This window comes from Lampetra planeri, chromosome 12 (assembly GCF_965212315.1).
Source record: "Lampetra planeri chromosome 12, kcLamPlan1.2.h2, whole genome shotgun sequence".
Taxonomy (NCBI): Eukaryota; Metazoa; Chordata; class Hyperoartia; order Petromyzontiformes; family Petromyzontidae; genus Lampetra; species Lampetra planeri.
The window spans coordinates 11,020,091-11,046,442 of record NC_136118.1 but is presented as its reverse complement, the minus strand read 5'-3'; the positions used below and the strand labels follow the sequence as shown (position 1 = coordinate 11,046,442).

At 46.6% G+C, this 26,352-nt stretch overlaps 1 protein-coding gene across 2 annotated transcripts in view; it reads right to left on the bottom strand.

Moving 5' to 3' along the window:
• Positions 1–4,595: 4,595 nt before the first annotated feature.
• The window catches only part of LOC144721688 (serine protease HTRA1B-like), a 49,860-nt gene continuing 28,103 nt past the window's right edge, over positions 4,596–26,352 (bottom strand). For both annotated transcript variants that reach the window (XM_078599531.1, XM_078599532.1), the window contains 9 exons: positions 23,706–23,783; positions 23,225–23,324; positions 21,899–22,103; positions 20,492–20,686; positions 19,133–19,165; positions 13,035–13,149; positions 11,873–11,930; positions 9,209–9,301; positions 4,596–8,297 (listed from right to left, as the gene is read on the bottom strand). In XM_078599531.1, coding sequence (XP_078455657.1) covers positions 8,132–8,297; positions 9,209–9,301; positions 11,873–11,930; positions 13,035–13,149; positions 19,133–19,165; positions 20,492–20,686; positions 21,899–22,103; positions 23,225–23,324; positions 23,706–23,783 — 1,043 coding nt within the window. In that variant the 3' untranslated portion in view covers positions 4,596–8,131. The remainder of the gene's footprint in view (positions 8,298–9,208; positions 9,302–11,872; positions 11,931–13,034; positions 13,150–19,132; positions 19,166–20,491; positions 20,687–21,898; positions 22,104–23,224; positions 23,325–23,705; positions 23,784–26,352) is intronic.

Here is a 26,352-nt window from a genome sequence, read left to right as displayed (position 1 = left end):
GGGGGGGGCCAGTCCGGTTGGTGAGTTACGTTAATGACCTCTGCGCTGCTGCTGCGACGCGTGAGAGTGCATTCCCACGCGTTATTCCGGGATCATCCATTGGAGCCGACTGACATTTAACAGTTTTCCGAAACGTTTCACACCTCTACTGCCAAAGGCCCAAATGAATTCGTGTGTTTTCTTTGTGCGAGTGCGTATGACTGTGTGTGCGCGGGTAAATATGTGTGGAGCGGTAGTGTAATAGTGAGCACACTGCGCTACAAACACTGCCACCCGAGTTTGATTCCTACTCACGGCCATCACCAGTGACGAGTATTTGAATCGGTCCTAGGTCTCCCCTGGGTCGACTCAGCCTCAAATGAGTATCTGGCGCGGTGTGTAAACATCGCCATTGGGGAGACAAAGGCGGCCGGGCGTGGTGCTGGCCACCCACCCCCTCGTGTGCCGTTCCGGGCATCATAGGTGCTCGCTAACAGCACTTGCCCCAAAAATATGTTAAGGCTATATGGGGGATCTTTGTCTTTGTGCACAAGTATGACGACATGAAAAGTGATTACTGTATGTACGCGTTCCAGAACGATAACACAATTTTATGATATAATCTATAAATGTCAAATTTTATTGTCATATAATCTAGTTTGTAAGAGGTTTACTGCTAAAAACATCCTCATAAATACCCTGAGTTCAAATCTATTAAACGCATTTAAAACTCCTAAAAAGCAACACCACGGATTGATTTCAAGGTGAATCAAAATGTATATTTTCTCTGTGTAGGCTAGTTTGGTTTAGTAACGCCAATTATTTACCCATAAAAGCCTCCCTGAGCCTCAAGACATTTATAGGGGGAGCGGTGGTGCAGTGATTAGCGCACTAATATATGAACCTGGCGACTCCTGCGCGACTCCCGGCCTTTGCTATCATCCGCAGTGAGTGCTATCCGAAATGCTTCTGCACCTTCCTTCACCAGTCTAAAACGACCAGCATGGTGAAGTATGGTTGAACAACTGCCATAATTGACAGGGCATCGGGAGGCCTCACAGAGCATTGTATTGACGATGGGCTGTGTAATTTTTGTTCATGTTATTTTTGTATTCTTCCCAAATGCATGCTTCATTTACTATAATTCCCACGGTTTGTGGACAGGGAACTGCAACAGTGAATTCTTCAAAATTTAATTCACCAACAATTTTGCAGCAGTCGTGCACCACCACCACCACACACTCTAGGTCATCAACAACGTTTCAGCTACCTCACCTGAGGCAGCGGATTGACAAAGGGACTTCAAGTTTCGCGTTCGTTTCTACATTCGAGGCTCAATGTGACCGAATTGAAATCTGCAAAGAGGACACTCGCGATGGGTGCGGCATTCCGTGAGGTGGGCTCGTGAATTCAAACAGAACATTTTGTTTTTCATTCATCAAATTGGTTACAGGCATGCAAGAAACACCGTGGGGAAGGATACGCTTCAGAGGCCAGCTCAAGATGACTTGCACCCTAAGAATAAAAGCTACATGGATAGGCGTTGAAGGCGGCGTGTGCGGTTCCTTCCTTTTCAAAACACTTAGCGGCTTCCTCTCGCTGACCCTGGGGTGGGTGGGGTTGCCGAGTCGGGGTATAAATCACTTCCGAAGCCCATCGCACAAGCGGCGAAGTGGCATTGGACAAACGCGCGATGCCGTTAAGACGAAAATCTGCTGGTGCGCACAGGAAATCTGTCGGGACACTGATCGACTCTCTTGTCCCTTTGGACATTCACCCGGCTCTGGGTTGCCGAGACCAAAACAGTTGGAGGCTTTACGTGAGCGGGATGATTATATATTTTTTTAATTCGCTTTCGCTTGCTTGCGACGATCCTTTCCTAGAGTTCAGTAAACGCGTTAGATAATGAACTAACGTTATACATGTACATTTACAGCCATCGCAAGTCTGCATTTGCTGTGCTTTGGGATTTTTATTCAGCTAAAGTAAGCACGAGGATTTGATCTGCCTTCCGCGATTTAAGTTGCAATGCATTTTAAATAAACCTACATTTACATATACTTAACCGTTTGCTCGAGTAATTTATGAATACGATGATTCTGTGCGCAGAGTATATCAACACAGCTTCTTATTAAAGGTTCAGTTTTATTACACCAATTACACGTCAGTCTAAGCAAGTTGCCTCCATTAAAGTATAACGCATTACAAGCAAGTGTATTGTAAAGTGGGCTATTACATTACCAATAACAAACGGTGCGAGGCAATGCGCTTTTGACAGCTTACAATGGGACTCTGTCGTTCAGCGAATGCCTACAAATCACCCGTAATTCACTCCGATATCTTCTGGGCTCAGCAGCTAAGCAGGTTTGAGCTTGTTTACCGTTTGGATGGGTACACCACCGGGGCTTACCACGTGCGTGTAGACATTCGGCTTCAGGATGACCTCGAGGAAGCCTCGTGGAGTGTCACCCCCTCATCCACGTGGGTTCCTTCCGTGTTTTCTCCGTGTACTCAGATTTCCACCCCCACGTGCCAAACACTAATTCTGGAGCCGGTCAAACATCCTCACGCAGGATCCTCCTGGGAGAATAACCTTGAGTCTCAGTGAGGCTTTCCTGGGTAAATCATATAGTAAAGTTATAAATACGTGAATATAAATTCATAGTTGTTTAACCTATGTACAACTTGCTGACAAATTAGCACCGCTTGTGTTTGGAAAATACACAAAGATAAAAAAAAGAAGCACTGCATCGGACTGCATTGTCTGTCGAATAACGGGTGTTTGATTTGGCAGTGGACCTTCCAAACAATGACATACATTCGCAAAGAGTGCCGTGGGAATCACGGTCGTGCGCGGTTCCAGCAACAATTTTAATGGGTTTCCCAGGGGGACACGTGCCAGGCAGGAGAGGGCTACCTTGCGCCACTGGGCAGGGCTTGTGATCACACGCAGACGGGAAAAGTTACGCCCGGTGAACCACAGAATCGCACGAAACCCACCTTTGACTAAATATGTGACACCAAGAGCCTTGCGCGTGATCTTTATTTGATGAAGCGAAGACTGAATTGAATGTATTGTTCACGACGTGAAATATCCATTGACGTGAATGAAGGCTGTTGTGGGGGTTTGAACTTGTGACTCATAATTTCAATGGACACTTTTTTTGTTAACTAACACAAACAGGAGATGAACGACGCAGACAGTGGCTGGAAATCGAAAGCGCCCCAAACGACGTTTCGCCAGTGATTGCAACTCCTCCGTTTTGCAGATTATAACTGACTGGTGTAAATTGAATTGTATTGTTTTTGTTGTTAACCATTGCCACAGGGTGGTGGAAGGCCGTGGGGGGATTGGTTGGGTTTCATCCTATGGCCTTCGTGCGTTAAACCAAATAATGTGTAATATATTTTTTTTTTCCAGAGGAAGTTTCCGTGGCTTTCTGACATCCCAAGCAAAACAGCTTAAGTGCATCACATCTGGGATAGCAGCTGTGAGCAAATAAGAAGAAACACACATGCTACCCAGGGGAAGCCTATTCTCTCTACCTAGCTCTGGTAGTCAACTTACACCCGGGCTTTTTGTACTCCAAAAGCCAAATATAAATCGGTAATGCGCATATTGGTGTCAATTAAAGTACTCTCAACAACTTATATATTTTTAATATGCTTTTGACCAGCTGCATGCGTCTATATAAATGTAAAATAAGTATGCACACTGTTTCTGCCCAGTGCCTTGAGACGCTACATAAACCCACGCTTGTGTTGCATGACGTTAGAATGAGTCCCGGCAGCACGGAAACACAAAGGGCTCTGGAACGAAATCGCCACTGGACGTCTTTCGAGAGCTCAGTGAATGTCGGAGGTTTTTTGATAAAAAAAAAGGTGCTCTTTATAGTGAGGGCATCTGTACGCAAATGCCAACTAACGATGGGTCAAAATACCAATGCATGTTGAATGAATGGTCCAGTGTTTCAAATGTATGAACACAGTGAAAGTCTTCAATGCGTTGAAAGACAAGTGGGAGCATTGTATTATTTTTCCTAAGATATCTCAAGCATATGAGATGACTTCATAAAATAACTATTAAAATGATCTGTCGGAATATTAAGTTACCGGGAGCCTCTTTGAGTGAGATAAATATTTACTTTAAAATGTGATTTAGCTACAGGTTGCCTTATATCCAGGTGTAACCAAAGTAAACAAAAATAATGCTGCGTGGCCACACTGATGCGATAAAATCGAGTACTGTGAGATCATTGATTCGAGTATACCTCTAAGAATGAACTTTCCGGCCCAGAATTTAGATTGTGCTTGACATTGCCCAGCATCGTCGCTTTCCTCACGAACATCCCCCCTTGCCGGGTGGAAGGCACGCAATACAGGATCAGGAAAGTACAGTGTGGCTACTGAGGGTTGGAGGAGAGAGAGAAAAAAAGAGCACAAACCACATGCTTCCTTCCATGGCATCAAACCAACTTTCATGTGGACGAATAGACGTGGAGTAGACTACTAAGAAGCTGGGGCATAAACTCCAGCAAACGTGTGCCTTGTGAAAGGCGTACAAGTTTGTCACGCGCATATGTTTTTCCCCACACGAATAATTCGACGCATTTCGGTGACATTTTTGCACTTTTATTGCTCAGCTTCTCGTTTTGTTTACAAGTGGTCACTGCCGCACAGGGGGTATAGAAAGGAGCTCCCGAAGGGCTTCATGGCTTGTCCCAGTTTCAGCTGACACCTCGCACCTGCCACGCAGCGGCATCGGAATCACGCGCTCGGTAAACGCGGGCCAGGTGGCATTCATTAAATCTGGCCCAAATGACAAATAAGCCGGAGAGACCTGATGACAATCGTTTGCACTTTAGTTTTACCCCTGGCATTGCACTGGAGACACGCGGAACAAAAGCGAATGCAAACACGAGACATTAACGGCAGCGAATTAAACAACTACTGCCAGTTCCTTCACTCACACGAGGGGGCATTCCGGTGCTCCCCACCCCAACTTCAGCCTTTGTTACTGGTCCATTGAAACGCATCACTCGCCAGCGCGAGCCGTCTGCTGCATCTGGCATTCCAAAACATCCGGGCAAATGTGGTGTTAAATTGTTAGAACAAGTAAACTAAAAGCAAAAGCGCATTTGCTACGCTCCGATCGATCCAATTGCCATGGGTTCCACATGCCCACCACAGCTTAGACAACTCACACATGTGGCTGACAACGATGCTTGATTCAGCTGGGCTCACGGCTCGGTTGGTGCATTCACTCTTAAAACAAAAAGTTTGCGGCGCCTGCATTATCGGCCTTTCTGTACAAGGGCTCTTGCACGCTTCCATACAGGGTCATGTACATTTGAAATGTTTAACGGTAACTATTTACAAAAATTTGCAAAAAAAACTATTGAAAAAAAAACACAACGCTTCAGCAACTTGGACGTGTTTAACTCCTAAATGTGTATTTTAAAAAAAAATATTTTTCTTACATTTTTGTTGTTTTCATTTATTTTGTACTTTTTTTTTTCTTTCTAGAGAGCACAATACTTTGACAGATGCCGTATTTCCTTTGCGTGGAAAACACGAAGCAAAATTGTGCTTATTCAATGCAATTAACAAAAATAATAATCTAAACTGAATTTGTGCACATTTCTAGGATTTAAACACTGAACTGAAAGCATATAAAAAATCAGTGTAAAAATACATTGCTATGAGCGGCATGGGGAGGCTGTCTCCATCAGGGCCAAAAGCACGGCATGTCTAATCCCATCTTGGTGGCCTAATTCTGCTCGTTGCCTGTGAGGCATTGATCAGAAACTGAACATATTGATTGTTATGGAACCTCACCAACCATCCAGCCAGTCCACTTCATGATTCATACCTCTACCACCACCACGACCAACGTTTTCCTGGGACAACCATTGTATTTATATTGCTGAGAAGAGCTTAGGGAAAATTCCAATGGACTACATACAATGGAATCAGCAAGAACGATCATTTAGCAGTCGATCAAACATCGTTTCAAGACGCATAACCGAGTCCCTTCGTGATTGACAGGAAAAGAGCGGGTGAAGGGAAAGAGAGTCACGCATGTCCAAAATAATCTTACCGAACTTATTGGTAAAAAAAAATCAAACTCAATCACGAAGCACTGGCAGGGAAAGAACATACTTTGTGTTCGTCATATTTGATTGATTCAAGTGTTTTTTTTTCTCTTTGCTCATAAAGACCCTGTTCACAGACTCTATACAGCGAACGCATTATTGTAGCACCTACAGATGGTATTTCACAGATGCGAATAGAGTACATTGAGCAGCCCATACGACATGGGTATTGCACAGTGCTTGCCAGAGTTTAATTTTCACATGCATATCTTGCGCGGCACCTACATCAATAATTCCACAACACCCCACTCCTATTTCGCTCCCTACAAATGTGTAAAAAGCACACGGCCTTTGTGCATTATGAAAAATAATAATCAGCTTTAACTGAAGAAGTGTATTGTGGTCCTTTTGACTTGGATTACCACCAAAATACATTTTTTAAAAATGTGACCAAATGACAGCAGCAGTTATTGAGTGATATATGATTGCGGAGCAGTGATCTAAGTAAGACGAGAGAACCACAGTGCACTTTTTCAGGAAAAGCTGAATGAATTTTATACAACGCACAGCAGATGTGTGCTTTTGTCAAATTTTGGCATCTTCTTTTAAACTTGTGATTTTCCAGACTGCACGTTTCTTCTCTTCTGATGGATATAGCTCATCATTTCACAGATTTTAATTTATCTACAAAAACAAGCTTGAGCCCTTCGATAAGGGGAATAGACACCAATGTTTACACAGTGCTTCTGGGTTGCTTATGGAAACAGCTTCAAGAAATCACAAATGTTAGGCACTTATAAATTTTCAGAAGCCGTTTGGAGCTCAAAGGTGTAAATTTACGATCCTAAAGGGTGTTTAGGCTTAGTTTGACTCATTAGCTTATAAAGATTTGTATTACTATTGCATAAACGTCAAAGTAAATGTGCAACTACCTACAAATCATCAGTGGTTAACGATTTATCGTCTGACACTCAATAATGAATGCAAAATATTCGAGTTTGTTAAAAAAACAAATATTTAAAGTAAATGCAAAGAACTGAGTGTGTATAATAGTTCTTACGCTGTGAAAAATGCAAAATATTTGCTCTGGTAGCTGGATAATGCGATTGTATGGTCAAGACTTCCAAGGCAAGTTTGTCGTTTGAAACAACTCCTTGCAAACACGCACAGAAGCGTGCATGGTTGGCCTGTCGTAAAGTATCACGTAGTCCTTCTTTCTAGAAACACACAAGCTAAATATTCCAATAAATGTGTGCAAAGGTCTCAGATTAAAAAAAAATCGTGAAAATTGGCGTGTTGTGGGTGCGTTCTTTCCCATGCGTGTACCATGCGTGTGCTTCTGTATTCGTACACGTGTGTGTGTGGTGCATAGCTGTGTGCATAGTTGAGGTTCGTCTCTTCCTAGAAAAACCGCTCAAATGGCCAGAGGGATGGGATGGTGGTGGGGTTATTTATGGGAGGGGAACAATTGATGGATAACGAGGGGAGAAGGGGGCTTGAATCAGCATGAATCGTGAGGCACAGACGAATCAACATTGAACCGCGATGCCAAACTCCACCAACTGCACAACTCGAGCAAAACAATTGGTCACGCAACTCAAAGCCACGTGCACGTCTTGGCGATTCCTCCAAGAAAACGAGCGGTGTGAAGACGGTTGACCGGGTGTTGCGTGGTTGGAAGGGATCTAAGGGTTGCACGTATGTATGCATTTCTTTTGCACCGTACGTAGCCGACCATGCCAATCGGCGGTGCTGTTTGATTGAGGGTGGGACGACGGGCGTTGGACAGAGCAGCCAGAGGACGATCCCGAGCCGACGTTTTTTGACGCGGGCGGACGCAGAGAAACCCGAGCAGATACCGGAAACGTGAATGTCAACGCCGCGCTGTTGTTGGCGTCGATCTCACCGTTTCCAATGAAACGAGGCCAAAGAAAATGGTGGGGAGGTTTCCGCTATTTGCGCCCCTCCTCTGGGCCGACTCTGGCAGGGGGGGGGGCCCATTTTGGGGCGGGGTGGAAGATCTGACCCCCCCCCGTCCTCGCTCAGCGGCACGCGGCTCAGTCCATGGGCATGGGCAGCACGGTGAACTTGTGGTCCTCGGAGGCTCGGCGCACCGCGATGGAGAGCGTGTCGTCACGGCGCACCGCGTCCGTGACGCTCTGCGTGTCGCGCACCTCCTGCCCGTTGATGCTGATGATGACGTCGCCGTCCCGCATGCCCGCGCTGGAGGGGGGGGGGGCGGATGGAGTAAAGAGAAATATGTGAAGCTAATAACAACAACGACGACGAGACAGTTATGAAGGTAGTTCGTTTGCATTCTGCTGAATTTCAGCGTGAAGCTACAGAGCCGGAGTAGACCCAAAGGGCCAAAACGTCGATTGGCCAGGAACAAACAGCACTATCAAAGTTGTAGTCAATAGAAACGTGTCAAAATGCTTCTCGACTTGACCAAGATCATAAAAACATGGGAAAAGAGATTCTGAGAGGGGAATCCACAGTCAAGCAGTGCGAGGTAAGATTCCAAATCAGAAGTATTTTTGTAACCTGCAGTACGGTGGTTGAACGCAGTACAGGTGAGATGACAGAGTCCTCATCAGGGGTCGAGGAATCAACGAGTGAAGTTCTCAAGAGCACGAGCCAAAGTCGTCACAACGGAGGAGTGATATATGTTTCTAGATTTGAAGCTTTCGTGACTGCAAGGATTCATACTCTTAGGTTTTTTCGGTAAAGTCACGTAGGTAAAAAAATAATAATAAATGAAAATAACTAAATTAAATCAAGACGTTTCGGAGGCAACACAAGTCTCCGTCTTCAGGTGGGACCGTCACAGCCAAATTCACTGAGACTTGTGTTGCCTCCGAAACGTCGTGATTCAATTTATTTATTTGTTATATATTATTGTTTTATTATTATTTTATTATTATTATTGTTTACCTACGTGACTTTACCGAAAAAAACCTAAAAGTATGATATATGTTTGCATGTTCAACTTCTTCCACACCGTACGTAGCCAACCGTGGCTGATCAAGAGGTGCGGGAAATCGGAGTGATGGAGACGACAAGAAGAAGGGTGCGCTGTGGAAAACAGGCCACGCTCTCGTTGCGTGCCGCCTCCCCCGCCGCCGACCACTCACGCGTAAGCGGGCGAGTCCCTGATGACTTCGTGGATGTAGACGCCCGTGCTGACGGTGGGCATGTCCCCGTAGCGACGCAGCTCCTTAATCAGCCTGGGTGAGGGAGGTACACGAGGATTAGCCTAATCTTGGGCTGATGCTGCTGCTGCTGCTGCCTTCTGCTTCCACACGCGTCGTTTTGAGCTGGTGCCTACGCTTGCAACTAAGGGAGGCGCGTTTCCCTGCACGCTGATAGGTGCCCACCATTGCTGATAAATTCGGACATTATCATCATCATCGGCTATCGATTGTATCAGGCCTTCCATGCAATACATATGGTTGTCACCTGTTCTGGTTTTCCAAGATCATCCTTGTCCTGAGGCAGCTATCCTGGAAAATCCTGAAAGTCTTCCCAGGACATTAGGTGTCCTGGGTTTTGTCAGTTGCGTAATTATACAGCACTCAAGACAAAGCATGTACGTGTGTTCTTTCTCTCTTCCAGTGTAAAATAGACTTCTTCCCACAATGCCCCGCTTTGTTTTGTACTTCAGGAGGTGGAAACTCTAGCAGTACATCTCGAGGTACCAAAACCAAGGGGTATTTAAAATAATAATAATAACAATAAGAGATTACTCAATAAGGAAGTGGCTGCAGACCACACACAATATGCAAAACAAAGCAGTATAGAGAGCACACATACAGAGGCAAACATGAAAAAGCAAAACGAACAGCGGAACTTTAGACGACTGCACTCTCTTTTGAGATCCCCTGCGCATACACTTACTTGCATGCCTATACGTCACATTTCTCAAACCCCCCCCCCCCATCTTCACAAAAATCTGACCCCCCCCCCAGGTGCGTGACGTCATTTATGGACGGCCCCTATGGTCAAACAACCCCCGTGGACCAACAACGCATTCTTACAGCAGTGGATTGACATTTGCCTGAAAACAAAAAATATCCTCATTATTCCGTGACGAACTTCCAAAGATTAACACTAATGTCAAGTTCAAACAGCGTCGCATAAAACAGGGTGCTTCAAAAAAAATGTACCGCAAGAAATGTGCCTCCAGGCTCTAGAGACCTCCTGGAGAAGAGTCTAGGCCATGTGTTGACGATGATGGCGAACAAGTGGAGACTTTTTGAAGCAATTAACATGACATTTGTTACCACGTTACAGTGCATTATCCGTTCTTTTTCCATTAAAAAAACGATAGTCCCATGTCAGTGTTAAAACATTGTTTTTAAAGCACCCTGGGCAGTGCCTCGAGGACTGTGCACTGGCGGCGGATTGCCAGCGACGTGTCGAGCTTGTCACACGTGTCGACTTGGAAGGCGCCACCGCACCACCACACCACCACCACCGTCACTGCACCACCACCACCGTCACCGCACCACTGCACCACCGTCACCGCACCACCACCATCACCACACCACCGCACCACCACCACCATCACCACACCACTGCACCACCGTCACCGCACCACCACCACCGTCACCGCACCACTACACCATCGTCACCGCACCACCACCACCGTCACCGCACCACTGCACCACCACCACCGTCACCGCACCACCGCACCACCACCACCGTCACCGCACCACTACACCACCGTCACCGCACCACCACCACCATCACCGCACCACCACACCACCACCACCGTCACCGCACTACCGCACCACCACCACCGTCACCGCACCACCACCACCGTCACCGCACCACCACCACTGTCACCGCATCACTGCACCACCACCGTCACCGCACCACCACCACCGCACCACTGCACCACCACCACCACCGCACCACTGCACCACCGTCACCGCACCACCACCACCGTCACCGCACCACTACACCACCGTCACCGCACCACTGCACCACCACCACCGCCAACGCAGGATGGCCGGCCTGCACGTGTGCAGGCCGAGCAGGGTTCCACAACTTGTCGTGCCCACTTACAGTTGTTGAAAACAAACAACTTTTATTTTACTTATTACGCTGCTGCCCCCGGACGCAAGGGCGGCCCCAGCCCCCCCCCCCCCATCTCAACGTTCATCCTACAAAGTCCCATCGCAAGGAAGAAACGCAAACAAATAGACAACTTTCTTTGCCCGTATTGAAACGGCTGTACGCCGTATGGACCTGAAAATTCAATTTCCCTGTACAAGAACACGGGTAAACCGTATCGGTTGACAGGTATGAGTTGATCAGGGGTTAATGACATCCAGATTCGGATTTCAGCTCTCAGGCACCTTGATATTCAAACTATTTTATATGTACCTATCAACTGAGATACACGAAAAATGTGGCAATATGTAATGCATTGCGATCATACATTTGTAATTACAGTAAGTTATAGACTTTGTATTATTTATAATCTAGAGCCCTTTGTCAATTCACTGCTGGATGAAGGCATCACGTTGTGTCAGTCATAGGGGTTGTTTGACCATACTTCACCACGCCGGTTCGCGTGGTTTTAAGAATGATCAGATCATCAGATATCACTCGTCGCTGATTGGCAATGATGGAGCCAGTGTTGGCGGTGCTGTGGCCAGAGTTGGGTCACCTGTACTTAGTAGCACAATCCACTAACTACTGCGACACTGCGCCACCGAGTCAAAATATACAATAACACGCCACACTAGATGACAGCAATAGTTTGATAATAAAAGTTCTGGTCATCTCACCGAGATGTGAGTGTAGACATTCTGATCCCGATGTATTTCTTCTTTGGCTTCGTCTCTCCTGCAAACAAAACAAAAACAGCCCCGCAACAATTTAATATTTCAATGTACCCTAAGGTATTAGTTTTGCTTAATAGCGCTTGATGTATAGGCCGACGGAGTGCTGCAGATGTCAGATGCCCATTGAGGACAGCAAAGCTGAAGTAAGATAAGAGTGAGGGTGTCATCCAGGTGTGCGGGCATGTCTTGAGAGATTCGAAACGTCGCTCGAGTGAACATCGAGGCACTTTGAAAAGTTCTGAGCTTAGTTTAAACATTCTACATTGGGGTAAACACAGGCGAACAGTCTATTGCAGTCAATAAAAAAGAAAGAAAGAAATTTAACTATACGCCAAGCATAGAGTATGAGAAATACATTATCTTTGCACCACTGATATGTTAAGTATGTACCTCAATTCCTGAAATGGAATGTTTTAAGCAACTTATTTTGACTTGGGTTGTCTGTGGGTTTCTAATTTATTTCAAAACCGTGGCTTGTGTTGCCGTCATCCGATGAGGATTTGAATGTTCAGAGTGTTACTTATGGTGGTGGTGGCGAAGAATAGTGCTGGCAATTCTATTAGTGTTGGTGGTTATGGCGATGCTGGTGGTGCCATTGGTGATGGTGGTGCTGATTCCGCTGGTGGTGACAATGTGGCTGGTGCTGATCGTGGTGATAATGGTGCTTGTGATGCTGCCAGTGTTGGTGGTGGTAGTCAGACTCGATTGGAGGTTGTCTACCGGCTGAAGTGCCCTTGAAAAAAAGCTTCTTAGACTAATGGGCTTTACTCGGGAAATGCACTTTGGATTCTAATTCTTGTTTGAATGTTAGCAGTGCTGGCGGTGCTGGTAGTGATGCTGGTGGTGGTGCTGGTGGTGGTGCTGGTGGTGGTGGTGATGCTGGTGGTGGTGCTGGTGGTGGTGGTGCTGGTGGTGGTGCTGGTGGTGGTGCTGGTGGTGGTGCTGGTGGTGGTGCTGGTGGTGCTGGTGGTGCTGGTGGTGGTGTTGCTGGTGGTGCTGGTGGTGGTGGTGCTGGTGGTGCTGGTGGTGCTGGTGGTGGTGGTGCTGGTGGTGCTGGTGGTGCTGCTGCCACTGCAGCGTGCGGCATTGAGAGGCGCGTGGTCACCTCGAAGGCGGCGCTCGTGCGCCTGCTGAAGGAACTCTCGGATGCGGTCGGACGGGATGGCGAAGGAGATCCCTGCCGTCACTTTGAGGGTGTTAATGCCGACCACCTCGCCGTCCTGAAAAGCGTTTACACCACGGGTCGTGAGAATACGATACAGGGTGCAGGGAGGTCTTTATCCAGCAGTGGATAGACAATGGCTGATGATGATGATGAACATTTTTTTTAATTCGTAATATTCACGTCTCACCGTGTTGTACAATGTTGCTGTGGACCTGTCATCCCGTGTTTTACTGCACTGGTTTATTTTGCGCAGGTCTCACTTGCAAAATAAATAGTCCTATTTGGGTCTCACTTGCCTTTGAATAAATGAGACACATTTATTCGTATCTCTTGCCTAAATTCTGTCGTGAGTATTGTTGCTCAACTCACCCCGGTGAGCTGAATAATAATAATAGTCTCGTTAGATGCTTGAACATGTGAACCTTATGGCAGTACCACAGTACCCCGGCTCTCGCATCATGTCCGTGATGCAGTCATTTTTAGTCTGCTGATGGTCGGAGATGCGGCAATCGACTCGTCTCGACGAGCTGTACACGATGCACCACTACGGTGCGTGTGAGCGTTCAGGGTTTCGGCGCAATCGTCCTCGCTGCGTTTCGACATCGCGGAGTGGCACTGATTTCCGATTGATTGGTACCCCAGTCGCGGAGTTAAGTAACACCCCTGGAAAAATTAGTGTCCCAGAAATAAAATATTCATTTGCCTCGGCCAGGTGGTATTATTTGGCACCCCGGGGTACCACCATAAGGATCACGTGACAAAAAATGTGAGGCTGTTTCAAGTGGTGGAGGGCGCTTAAAGACACAGATTTGGTCAGACCATTACACGGCCTAACCCACACACATAAATTTCGAATCATAATATTGGCTGCAGAGAACATACGTATCATGCTACATTCATTATCTTAAAAAAAGGGGTAAAGGTGCAGCCCTGCAATTACTTGCCGATGCACCTCTAAAGGGAACTCTAAAGAGCCCCTCTAGGTGGTATTTGGCCTACTCTTTCATGCTAACCAAACGTCTCTTGGAAGAGGTGGGCGCATCCGCACGTTAGCCCAGCACGCATGACCTGCTGATTGACGAACTGTGGTCGTGCACAGGAGTTATATCATGGGACCTTTCTGCCAGTATCAAAGTATGAAAAACACGAATCGGTTTTACCCTTTCTGTTTCTAAAACAGATGTTGAGATGTTCAAACAGCAAAAAGATACCCTTTGCAAACATGCTCTAATAATATGTTTGTTTGCATGTTCACCACAACTGCTGTGTGTGATTAATGCAGACTTGATTCCTTGCAAGAGGTTTCTATTTGGTGTTTGAACATCTCAACGCCTGCTTTATTGCCAGAAAGGGTAAAACCTATTCTGATTTTTCATACCGTGTTGTAACGAGTTATACTGTTGGGTGGACAGGGGCATGATGGGGGGGGGGGGTTCAAGAATCTTCAATGCTGGGAGATATATTCGGCGCGCTCACCGGGACAGCTCGGCAGCGTCCCACAATATCGGCACATCTCTTGGGCTCCACTCGCTCCGCGATGCTGTGCCATGCCTGCTTTACGACCATCCCTGACCTGTGTACCAGAGGTCGCAACCGGGTACCCGATACCCGTACCCTACCCGATACCCGGCTACCCGTACCCAGCCGGGTACCCGTACCCAGCCGGGTACGGGTACGGGTACCCGTTTGCGACCCTGGTGCGGCCGGGTACGGGTATGGGTAGGCCGTGAGTCACTGGCGAGTAACTGTTTGTCACTCATTTCCCAACGTCTTGTCTCTTCTCACAATTCAAGTTCCTAGAATCAACCCACCTGCGCCTGCAACATGGCTTCATCCCAAAGGTCGCAATCAGGTACCCGATACCCGTACCCTACCCGTACCCGGCTGGGTACGGGTAGGGTATGGGTACGGCCGGGTACGGGTACCCGTTTGCGACCCTGGTGTGGCCGGGTACGGGTAAGGAATCAAAACCCATTTGCGACCTCTGCTGTGTACCCTACTCGTGAAATTGTCGCGAGGACCCAGTGCTTTGTCTGTTAAGCCAATGCAAACAGCCCATCGGACATTGTGAGGAAATACCATGGCACTCCCTTCCTGGGAACTCACAGAATGTGAAACGCGCAGATATCCTTACGAATCTTGCGCTCGTAAAGAGATATGGACTTAAAGGTCACTATACGAGGAACACCCAGATTTTATTATTCGAGGTCACAACACCCGATAGCATGGATACTCAGCTCGATATCATATCAGAATGTTTTCTAAAAGAAACACAGTGCACGTTTATGATTTAAATTGTTCTTACAGCATTTGACAATTTATTATGACGGTATGATTTTCGATTGTATTATATAATAGTGGTTGGTGCACTGAAACTACGCGCTCCGCGACCTGAGTTTGATTCTCAGCAGAGGTGGGACAAAGTCATTGTTATGCAAGTCCAAGTCGAGTCGCAAGTCATCAAATTCATGACTCGAGTCTGACTCGAGTCCAAGTCACATGACTCGAGTCCACATCTCAGAGGTGGGACAAAGTCATTGTTATGCAAGTCCAAGTCGAGTCGCAAGTCATCAAATTCATGACTCGAGTCTGACTCGAGTCCAAGTCACATGACTCGAGTCCACATCTCATAGGTGGGACAAAGTCATTGTTATGCAAGTCCAAGTCGAGTCGCAAGTCATCAAATTCATGACTCGAGTCTGACTCGAGTCCAAGTCACATGACTCGAGTCCACATCTCATAGGTGGGACAAAGTCATTGTTATGCAAGTCCAAGTCGAGTCGCAAGTCATCAAATTCATGACTCGAGTCTAACTCGAGTCCAAGTCACATGACTCGAGTCCACATCTCATAGGTGGGACAAAGTCATTGTTATGCAAGTCCAAGTCGAGTCGCAAGTCATCAAATTCATGACTCGAGTCTGACTCGAGTCCAAGTCACATGACTCGAGTCCACATCTCATAGGTGGGACAAAGTCATTGTTATGCAAGTCCAAGTCGAGTCGCAAGTCATCAAATTCATGACTCGAGTCTGACTCGAGTCCAAGTCACATGACTCGAGTCCACATCTCATAGGTGGGACAAAGTCATTGTTATGCAAGTCCAAGTCGAGTCGCAAGTCATCAAATTCATGACTCGAGTCTGACTCGAGTCCAAGTCACATGACTCGAGTCCACACCTCTGATTCTCAGCCATGGCTGCATCAGTAGCGAGAGATATCTGAACCAACCTGCACTGACCACGGTGGTGAAGTATGGCCAAAAGAACCGAAAGGATTTACAAAGGGTTGCAAAATATTATTACATCAATGTTGTAATGAGGGTTGTCATCAAAGCATCTGCCACCAAAGGTTGCAGACGATGCTGTGAATGAACATACAAAAGTGGATATATTTTGACAACGTCCTAATTGGCAATTGCTTTCTATTCTGGTGCAATAAGGAAATAAAACCCACTTGATGTTCTTTATTGTTTCGTATGTTCCCATTCTAAAATATTTCAACATGTCCAGTATTTAATTGTGAATATGTTAATATTACCCAAACGTTTTTACCATTTGAATACAACATTTTCTCTTGAAATTAATGGGTTTAACCGAAATAAAGAACAGATAAAGCTTTGTAAACCACTTTCTTTAAAACATGGCATAAAAAAAATGTATTGGGCTCCAAACTTAACAAAATGATGAAAGTATGTTTTAAAAAAGGAGTAGTCACCTTAAATCTAGATTTGAAATTTTCGTGACTGCAAGGGTCCATACTCTTTGGTTTTTTCGGTAAAGTCACGTCGGTAAAAAAGAAAATAAATTAAATTAAATCACGACGTTTTCTTCTTTGAAGACGGAAGCTTGTGTTGCCTCCGAAACGCCCCCGAAACGTCGTGATTTAATTTAATTTATTTTCTTTTTTTACGTACGTGACTTTACCAAAAAACCCCAAAGAGTATAGTAGCCACCTTGTATGGTCAATTGCTGGAATCTCCCAGCCTGCTTATAGCTCGTGTGCCTGCTTGAACATTGCTGTGGGTTTGGAGATACGGTCTTTGCATGAAGCCCTGCATCAGCTGCTCTGGGTTGCAAGTCCAATGCCAAATAAAAAATATTCCGCTGGCTCTGCAACGTCGCTTCGAGTTGTGATTGATCAGCTGCTGTGCTGTCGTGTGTGGCTTTGCGATGACTTTAGCGAGATGACCGATGCCACTTGGTCCTGGGGCTATTCTTGTGAAGAAGGAATGATTCAAGTAACACGTGGAACTGGAGCGTCTTATTGCGGGCAACACAAACGACTAGATGGCACTAAATCACCATCGATATGTGACGCACACGTGAGTGGTACTAATTCTCATCCAAAACTTAATTTTAAACACGAAGAAATTTGCTAAGGCTCATTAGATTAAATGCGGCGCATTAATACATTGAGGGCGCTGGGTGCGATGCAGCGGTGATCTCATTGAGAAACGAACCTGTCGATCTGAGTTTCAATCGCAGCGACGGCTATCATCAGTGGCAAGTGATATCTGAACCTGTCCTGGGTGTCCACTTCATCAACCCACACTGACCTGCGTGATGAAGTATGCTCAAAAAACAACCTTCAAGACGGACGCAGCGTGGGGGAGGCATTTAACTGGCAGTGGACTGACAAGAAGCCACAATTGACATTCGCTGTAAATTTTCAGGTTTATCTGGTTGCTGCTCTTACTCCAGCGATACGTGGGCAAGCTCAGAGAGGGCACTTTGCACAATTCCAACGTAAGTGAGTGGTAGGTTCTGTCCTAGATGCTGCTGCTGCTATCTGCGCGCTGTCACCGCCTCGTTCGCGTGATGTCAGCAGACATTGCCTTGAGTAGCAGCGTAACGTTTTGGCAGCGGGGCCAGGCCCATGGGGAAAACAACTTCCAGATTTAAGGCAAAACAATCTGAGCTAGACATTAAAAGCAATGCATAGGCTGTTTAAGCTTTAAACGTTACAAGCATTCCTTCACATTTTTTTTATAGGAACAGAATGTGAAAAGTACTACATTTGAGAAGTGCAGTTCTATAAAGATTTAAGTTCAGCAGCACTGAATTACCCTCTTAGTTTTGTTTTTAATACAAGCTGCGTTCTGTTCAATCTCCTCTCTGACATAATCATGTGCAGTGCATTCCACGCCTAGCACATGCATACTCAAGCATTTCACAAGACGCCACTAATCTGCATGATCTCTACATATCGCAATTAAGGCCGCATACATACAAGTGCTTTGCATGTACTCCGGATTTTTGGGCAAAGTTGTTTTCAATCTCCATGTATCATGAATTAATAAATAAAATCACTATGTTGTACACTGTATAGTTCATCAAGAGTACGACCAAATCACCCGGAATGTACCCAATCCCATCATATCTCAGAAGCTAAGTGTGATAAGGTGTGCAATGGGTCACGCACTTTGCACAACTGATTGTTGTTGGCTGTGGAGCTACGACATGGGCAGCAGGGGAGAGTGCAGCTAGAGCTATTGTACTGCACTTCTATGTTATCCCGCGTCAATGCTCCCATCGACACTGACCAGTGTGGCGAGGGAATTGTTTCACATGCGTCTACTTTCTCCAGCCAGCCAGTGAAGCAAGGACAAGCGCATTCCTTCCAACGATTAAGCTAAGCAAAGTAAGATTGTGATCAGCATTATCATTGGCAAACAAGCTTATGGATTAAAACAAGTGGATGCCCAGAATGCACGAGTCATTAAAACAGTAAGAGTCCTAAATATTTAGGCTAACTTGACAGATATAAGGAGATTGAGACCTTTGTTTGACTGGAGACTTGAATTTCAACGACTGATCTCTTAAAAAACGTGTGTATCTGACATCTCACTGTTCCCAGGGGTGAATGAAATCGCCTTTTTTGACAAATCTTATTTTGACGAGCATAATCCTTTTTCCCCGTAGGAGGTGGCATCCCGATTAGCACGGTTGGCTACGTTACCCGTGCGAACGAAGCTCAACATACGTACGTACGTGCAAATGTCACTGGCGTGAAAATGATGATTTTTTAAAATCCACTTACCAAGTTGACCAGGGGCCCGCCAGAGTTGCCGTACTGTCCCAACGCCGAAGGGGGCAGCCACACGCAACGAGAGACACAATCGCACACGTTAATAGCGGCGGCACAAAATATCGAGTCGAAGCGCGTTCACTCCGAAACGGTGACATCGATAAACGGACGGGCAACAATGCACAGACCGGCGTTACCATTCAGGCACGTGCGATAGGCGGTCAAAACATTTTGGGGCGAATGGAGGTAGTCAAAAATAAAGCTGCCATAAATCACTTTAGTCTCGATGTTATTAAAGACCTGGAATGTTTAATAATAGAGGTGATGGTGAAGGAAGGCAACAACACGAGTGCAAACTGTTCACGCTCCGCGCTTGAAGCGTTTCACGATACCTTCTATGTAAGTCTTCATCCAGAGGCAGAATCTTTATTGATACTGGAGGAATAATGGCCTCCACAGTAACTACAGTCACGCCATGCTTCCCTCTAGCGAGTCTACTCCGTGACCTCTCCTGCCTTTGAGTGAGCCTGACCTGTGGTTGCTGTTGAACGCCGATTATATGTCCTTGATTAATTTTTCATCAACCGATGAATCTGAATGTAACGTTCTCATTCCCATAATGCACATGCCATTTAGTGTCATAGTTTCAATTCCGATTAACTCAACGTTGGAAAATGATGTCCTCTCCCCAAGAAAAAAACGGTGGCAATATGTATATGTAATAAATACAAGTCTGTAATGTTTATAATTGTTTATATCTGTTTCAAGTTAGTCTGCCCAACTTATATAATTTCATTCAACTTTCCATATATGTGTGTATATCAATATATACATTCTACTGCCATTATGCCCACATTTACAATCAACTCAATTTAGTGCACATTGGATCTAAAACAAGGATTACATTTTTTTACCGGTAAGGAGTGACATCAGTGAATGCATTACACTGAATCTCTCACTGCGTACTCTCTGGGTTCGCTGGTAGCCTTCAGTCGGTGGCACAGGATTAGTAGCTGCAGACATATAGCCAGAGATGGACGGGATTTTCATTTTAATTGCTGTGGAAAATACCTCAGATGAGCCCATATGAATAGTTGTTTTATTTTACATCAACGTTGCCGACTACAGGCTCAGAGGCCCAAAATGCCAAACGACCATCAACAAACAGCACCATTGACGGTGTAATAGATAAGAATTAATAATTAATGAACATTTTTTTGCGGTGTAACAGTTTCGTAAATATTTTTCCGGGGTTGCCGACCGGCACAGACCCAAGATGAAACCGCAACGTGAGAGCCCTAGGCGGCAGTCGAGCTCCGTCACCACCGACGACGAAGCCGCCTGGGCCAGCCGGCTCTCGTTCGCGCTCACGTTGATGATGGCGTCGGTCTGGATGTAGTCGGCGTCTGAGTCCTCGAGGCCCAGCTCCTGTCCGCCGCGCTGCGCCGTGCTCACGATGCCGGTCGTCACCGTGTTCTGCAGCTTGAAGGGGCTGCCGATGGCCACGACGAACTCGCCGGGACGCAGCTCGGCCGAGCGAGCGAGTCGCAGCACCGGCAGCTTTTTCTGCGATGGGAGAGTTCAAGTTCATTATTAGGTGTAGCCCTGTGAGCCATTCGGCTCTTGAATCGGGTGCAACCGCAAAAAACTAAAACATGAACAAGAAAACATGTTAAAGTGAATATGTGACTAAGTGCAAACAGAAAATCCAAGAAAAGACAGCAAAATATTGCAGAAAAAACACCGTGTACACCAACGCTGTGTGCAAAAATCCGAGTGGGATGCAAGTCAAACAACAGGGGCGGCAGCGACGTCGGCTGAGCTCTTAAAGACTCAAGCGGCCCCACGAACCACGTGGCCGTTCGCTCGCCACCCCCCCCCCTGCTCCCCCGTCATTAATAAATACATTTATTTCGATTTAAAGCTTTCGTGACTGCAGGGATTCATCTTCTTGGTTCTTTCGGTAAAGTCACGTAGAATGGAAATAATAAAATAATTAAAATAAAACATAATAAAATAAAATTCTCACGACGTTTCGGCCACAACGCAAGCAGCCGTCCTCAGGTGGAGAACAGGTCTGTCGAATGACAGAGTCTGTCTTCTCGACAGACCTGTTCTCCACCTGAGGACGGCTGCTTGCGTTGTGGCCGAAGCGTCGTGAGAATTATTTTATTATGTTTAATTTGCATTATTTTATTATTTCCATTCTACGTGACTTTACCGAAAGAACCAAGAAAATGTATTTATGTATTTATAAATGCACTCGGCACTTCCACTTATTTTCTCATCCAATTAATTTTCGATTAAGTGTTTTTTGCCAGTTTTCCAAGTTATGTCACGTCCTGTAAAATAAAAAAGACTATCTTGAAATTTCTAAAAGGCGTAATGTTTGCTTCCTTTTGGTGTGCTACTCATCATGGTATGACTTTAGTTTCTCGAGTTGTCAGCAGAATGACAAACATCTTTCAGTCAATTCATAGTGGTGTGAGGACCACATGGGAACAGCGAAGAATAATGCCAGGAGGCAGTAGCAGCAGCACAGGCGCTGGTACGAGGCTTGCCAACTCCAGCGTACAAAAAACCACGACCAGTGTTGGAGGGAAACATCTACTGGAAGAGGTGAGAACTGTCTTGAGCAGAGTGTTATTCACAACTGACAAGGTTGGGGACTTTTAATGTCCAAAGGAAGACCTACAGATTTCCCAGGACAGCTGCATGGAATGAAAAGGCGGTCACAGGAATATCGGGACAGAGGGCAACCCTAAGCTGGCAAGTCACCTTGGCCTTGATGCGGATGGTAGCGATATCGGCCTTCTCGTCGGCGTCCACCACAAAGGCTTCGTAGGACTCTCCGTCGTGCAGCTGCACCTTCACGTAGCGCTTGTTCACCACCACGTGCGCGTTGGTCACGATCACGCCGTCTTCCGACACCATGAAGCCCGAGCCGCTCGCCACGGAGATGTTCCGGTTGAAGAACGGGTGCCTGGCCACGTGAGAAGACTGCATTAGCGGCTATTGGCTCGCCATCGAACAAAGACGGTCGCCACATCGCGCGCTTTCAGATGTGCTTCTGCGGCCGTCCGGAACACTCTTCCGTCCGATATTAGGAAGCCACTGGAGCTATGTATTTTTTAATCATCTAGATTGAAAACTGCTTTCTTTAGAACTGCGTTTTGTGTTAAGCTTGTTGTCCTTCCCCCGCACCTCCGATTAGCACGGGTGGTTATGTACGGTGCAAAAAAAGTTCAACATACTTAAATATATTCCCCTGGAAAGTGACGTAATAAAAGTAATGGTACCAATAATAATGCTTGTTATGTATGCAGGAAGGCTTCACTCAGTATCAAGAATATTTGTACAGAGGGTCCTGCATTTGGGGGCATTTGATCATTCAATTAATGGGTGTTTGGCTTGTGGAAGGAAACCAGATTACTCAGAGAAAACACACGGACACAAGGAGATAACATCTTAAGCTTCTCACACTTATATTCAATCCATTTCTATGCTGGGAGTTAAGCTGTCAAGATCTGAGAAGATTGGGTGCATCCGGGTTAATCTGGCCACGCTGACTCTCATTTGGAAGTTTGTGAATGAAAGTCCTGATCGAAGTCGACTCAGCCCCATCATGCCTACAGGGTAATTAAAAGTCAACATGGAAATCCCATCGCTGACTTAGGATCCACCACTGGATACCAGAGGTGGGACAAAGTCATTGTTATGCAAGTCCAAGTCGAGTCGCAAGTCATCAAATTCATGACTCGAGTCTGACTCGAGTCCAAGTCACATGACTCGAGTCCACATCTCATAGGTGGGACAAAGTCATTGTTATGCAAGTCCAAGTCGAGTCGCAAGTCATCAAAATCATGACTCGAGTCTGACTCGAGTCCAAGTCACATGACTCGAGTCCACACCTCTGCTGGATACGAACACCACTCCAGCGCTCGTTTGGAAACAGGGGGGGGGGGCTCGTTTTTTTTACTTAAAAACGATCCCCCAATGCAAACACCGGTACCTCCCCAGAGAGAGAGAGAAAGCACCCCACACGCTCCTCTCCGCCACACCTCGGAGTTCACCGCCGCGGTCTCTCCCGCTGCTGTGCCTCACCGGGAATAGAGCTCGATGTGCACCACCGCGGGCACGATCTTCTCCACCACGTCCGCGATGAAGTTGAACCTGTCGCGAAGGCTCTTGTGCGGCTGCGAGCCTTAGCGAGAGAGAGAGAGAGAGAGGCAAGTCGGGGGACACCCCGATTAGCCCAGTTGCTTGGGGCCGGAGTCACAGTAAACAAAGAACAACAACAACAACAGCTCCACGTGGACAGTGTCTACAGGTGGGGACCTTGACAAATTGTGGTAGCAAGGTAAACAGCAATAGCAGGGTGCTCCCTCTGACAAGAGGACGCATTAAGTCGTTCCCTGCACCCCCCTTAAGGCTGTGCCAAGACGGTATCGACTCACGGCGGAGGCGTCCCGAGCTCGCGAACTCTTTCACGGGTGAAACGAGAACCTCTGGCTGCTAATGAATGAGTCAATTAAATAATCAGTGCGGCGTTCGGGCACGGCGCTGGGTGGGGGGGGGTCCTCACCACTCTGTGCGTCACTGGCCGTGATGCTGGCGAGAGGGCGTGCCTGCAGAGCCGTCAGCTCCGGAGGGAATGGGGACGCTGCATCCACCCACAAGGACAAAGATCCCCCAGCGTTGTAGCCTTTGAATGGGACTGTTGGGGCGAGTGCTGTTCCTATGTATGACAGCGTAGTGGTGGTTGTCGTTGTTGTTGTTGGTGGTGTTGGTGGTGGTGCACACAACGCAGGACACGAATACAATTGAAGAGGACTGAAAATAGGCTGAGCCAACACGTGCATTTTGGAATGGGAGTATGTTGAATGTACGTATCTCTTTGGTTCTTTCGGCAAAGTCACGTAGGTAGAAGAAAAACAATAGATCACGACGTTTCGATCGCCACACAAGCAACCGTATTCAGGTGGGAGTGTATGTATGCTTTCTAGATTTGAGGTTTTCGAAAATGCAGAGATCCATACTCTTTGGTTCTTTCGGTAAAGTCACGTAGATATAAAATAACGAAACGTCGTGATTTAATTTGTTTTAGTTTATACCTACGTGACTTTACCGAAAGAACCAGAGAGTATGTATGCTTGTTGAACTTCTTTCGCACCGTACGTAGCCAACCGTGGTGAAATCGGAGGTGCGGGGGGCAGGGATAACAAACTAGACATAAGTGGCAGTTCTAATATCAATGAGTTTTCGATTTAGATTTTAAAGCGCATCGCTCCAGTGACTCCGCGAGTGCATGTGAAGGCCGGCACGGCACACGAGGGGGTGAGTGGCCAGCACCATCCGCCTTTGTCTCCAAAGTGTTTACACATCACAGCAGGTGCTACATTTGAGACTGAGTCGACCTAGGCGAGACTCAGAACCGTGTGGCTGTGAGTGGGAATCTACACTACCGCTCCCGACAAGAAAACGTATGATGTTGGCATATCGAAACGCAGGCATTCACATTCACACACAGCACGTGCACACGTTGAATTTTTTGCAGCTGGGCACGTCTACGCACATGCACGTTCAGATTCACACACTGCACGACACACACACACACGTATGGACGTGTGCACATCACATGAAGGCACATCCACACAAATGCACGTCAACACATACACACAGCATGTGCACACATTTGAACATACGTAGACACATCCACACACACATACATTGACATGCACACTCGCTGGTAATGGGCAAAGCTGCCTCCCGCTTCCATTTAGCCTCACAGACTGTTCGACACACAAACTACGCACGATGAAATAATTCAGTTTGTGTGCTTACAAGTGCACTAACTACTACGTAAGCCAATCTGCTCGCACACACACACACACACGCGCACACACACACACACACGCACGCGCACACACACACACACGCACACACACACACGCGCGCACACACAACGTGCGTGAACACACTGTCAATCACACTTGTAAAAACAACCGTGCATGAGTGGGAATACATTACCCTTCAAGCAGAGCATTGTATTAGTGACATGAACTCGTTAACGCAGCAACGCGTTTATATTTATTTATTAACTTTAGAAATTTTACCCGGATCCCATGGCACTGTAACATCTGTTTTTCATACATAACGTGTGCTGTTTCGTCGTCGTTGTTGTCGGAGGAGGAACGTCGAGCGTTCGTCAAAGAGCTCATGCCAGGTTTGTCGGCGATGATTTGACGTCGCATTGACAGGGTGGAGTCTCGATGCCAGTCGCGTGGCGATGCTGCGTGCAGCGCAGGGCACGAATGCAATAAGTACTGAAGGGAGCTTGAAATAGGCGCGTTTATTTGGACTGGGATTCCGTTGTGTGTGTTTGGACGTTAAACTTCTTTCGCACCGTACGTAGGAAACCGTGTTCATCGGAGGTGCGGGGGAAGAAAATCGGCGGTGTGGAGGCAGACTTGCAGCCAATGATTGAATGCATAATTCTTACTTTGCTTATTCGTGAAAGGAGGGCTCACCGAGTCTCAATACTCTCAGGAGGGTCCTGTAACTGGGACGTTTGGCCAATACCACGAATGAGCATTCGGCATCATGCGGGAGGAACGGCGATGGGTCAAGAAACTCCACCGCGCATAAATACTCCTCTGGGATCACTCGATCAGCACTGCCATCTCCTGGCCACCTTGTAGGCCCACACCTACGACACCTGGCAAGCCCCTGGTGGTTGCTAATTTAAGTACGAAAGGGAGCTCAGCTTTGCTTAACTTTTGAGATTCGGCGAGACTTGGGACATTTGGCTGCATTGAGATACAGGCATATGAAAATACCCTCACATTAATGCGCTCCCTGTGTAACATTGCCAATGCAATATAGTGTATTGATGAATTAATTCGCAAAATATATGGATCTGTGGCGTTGGTTTGCACGAAAAATAAAGTATATTATCGACGTACTCTATTATTGTCGTCATCATCAGCCGTGATGAGCGCACCTCCGGTGAGCACAGTTGGATACGTACCGTGTAACATAAGTTAAATAAACATACGGCCACGATTGATTCACTCCTGGACAAAGGCTTCCCCCCCAAATACACTATATAGAGCGACTTAGCAATAACTCTGGACTAGTAGAGCCTCGGTAGTTGCTACTCTTTGGATGAACGATGGACATTACAATTATTATTCATGATTCTCACAATTAATTACGTTTCTGTGCATCTG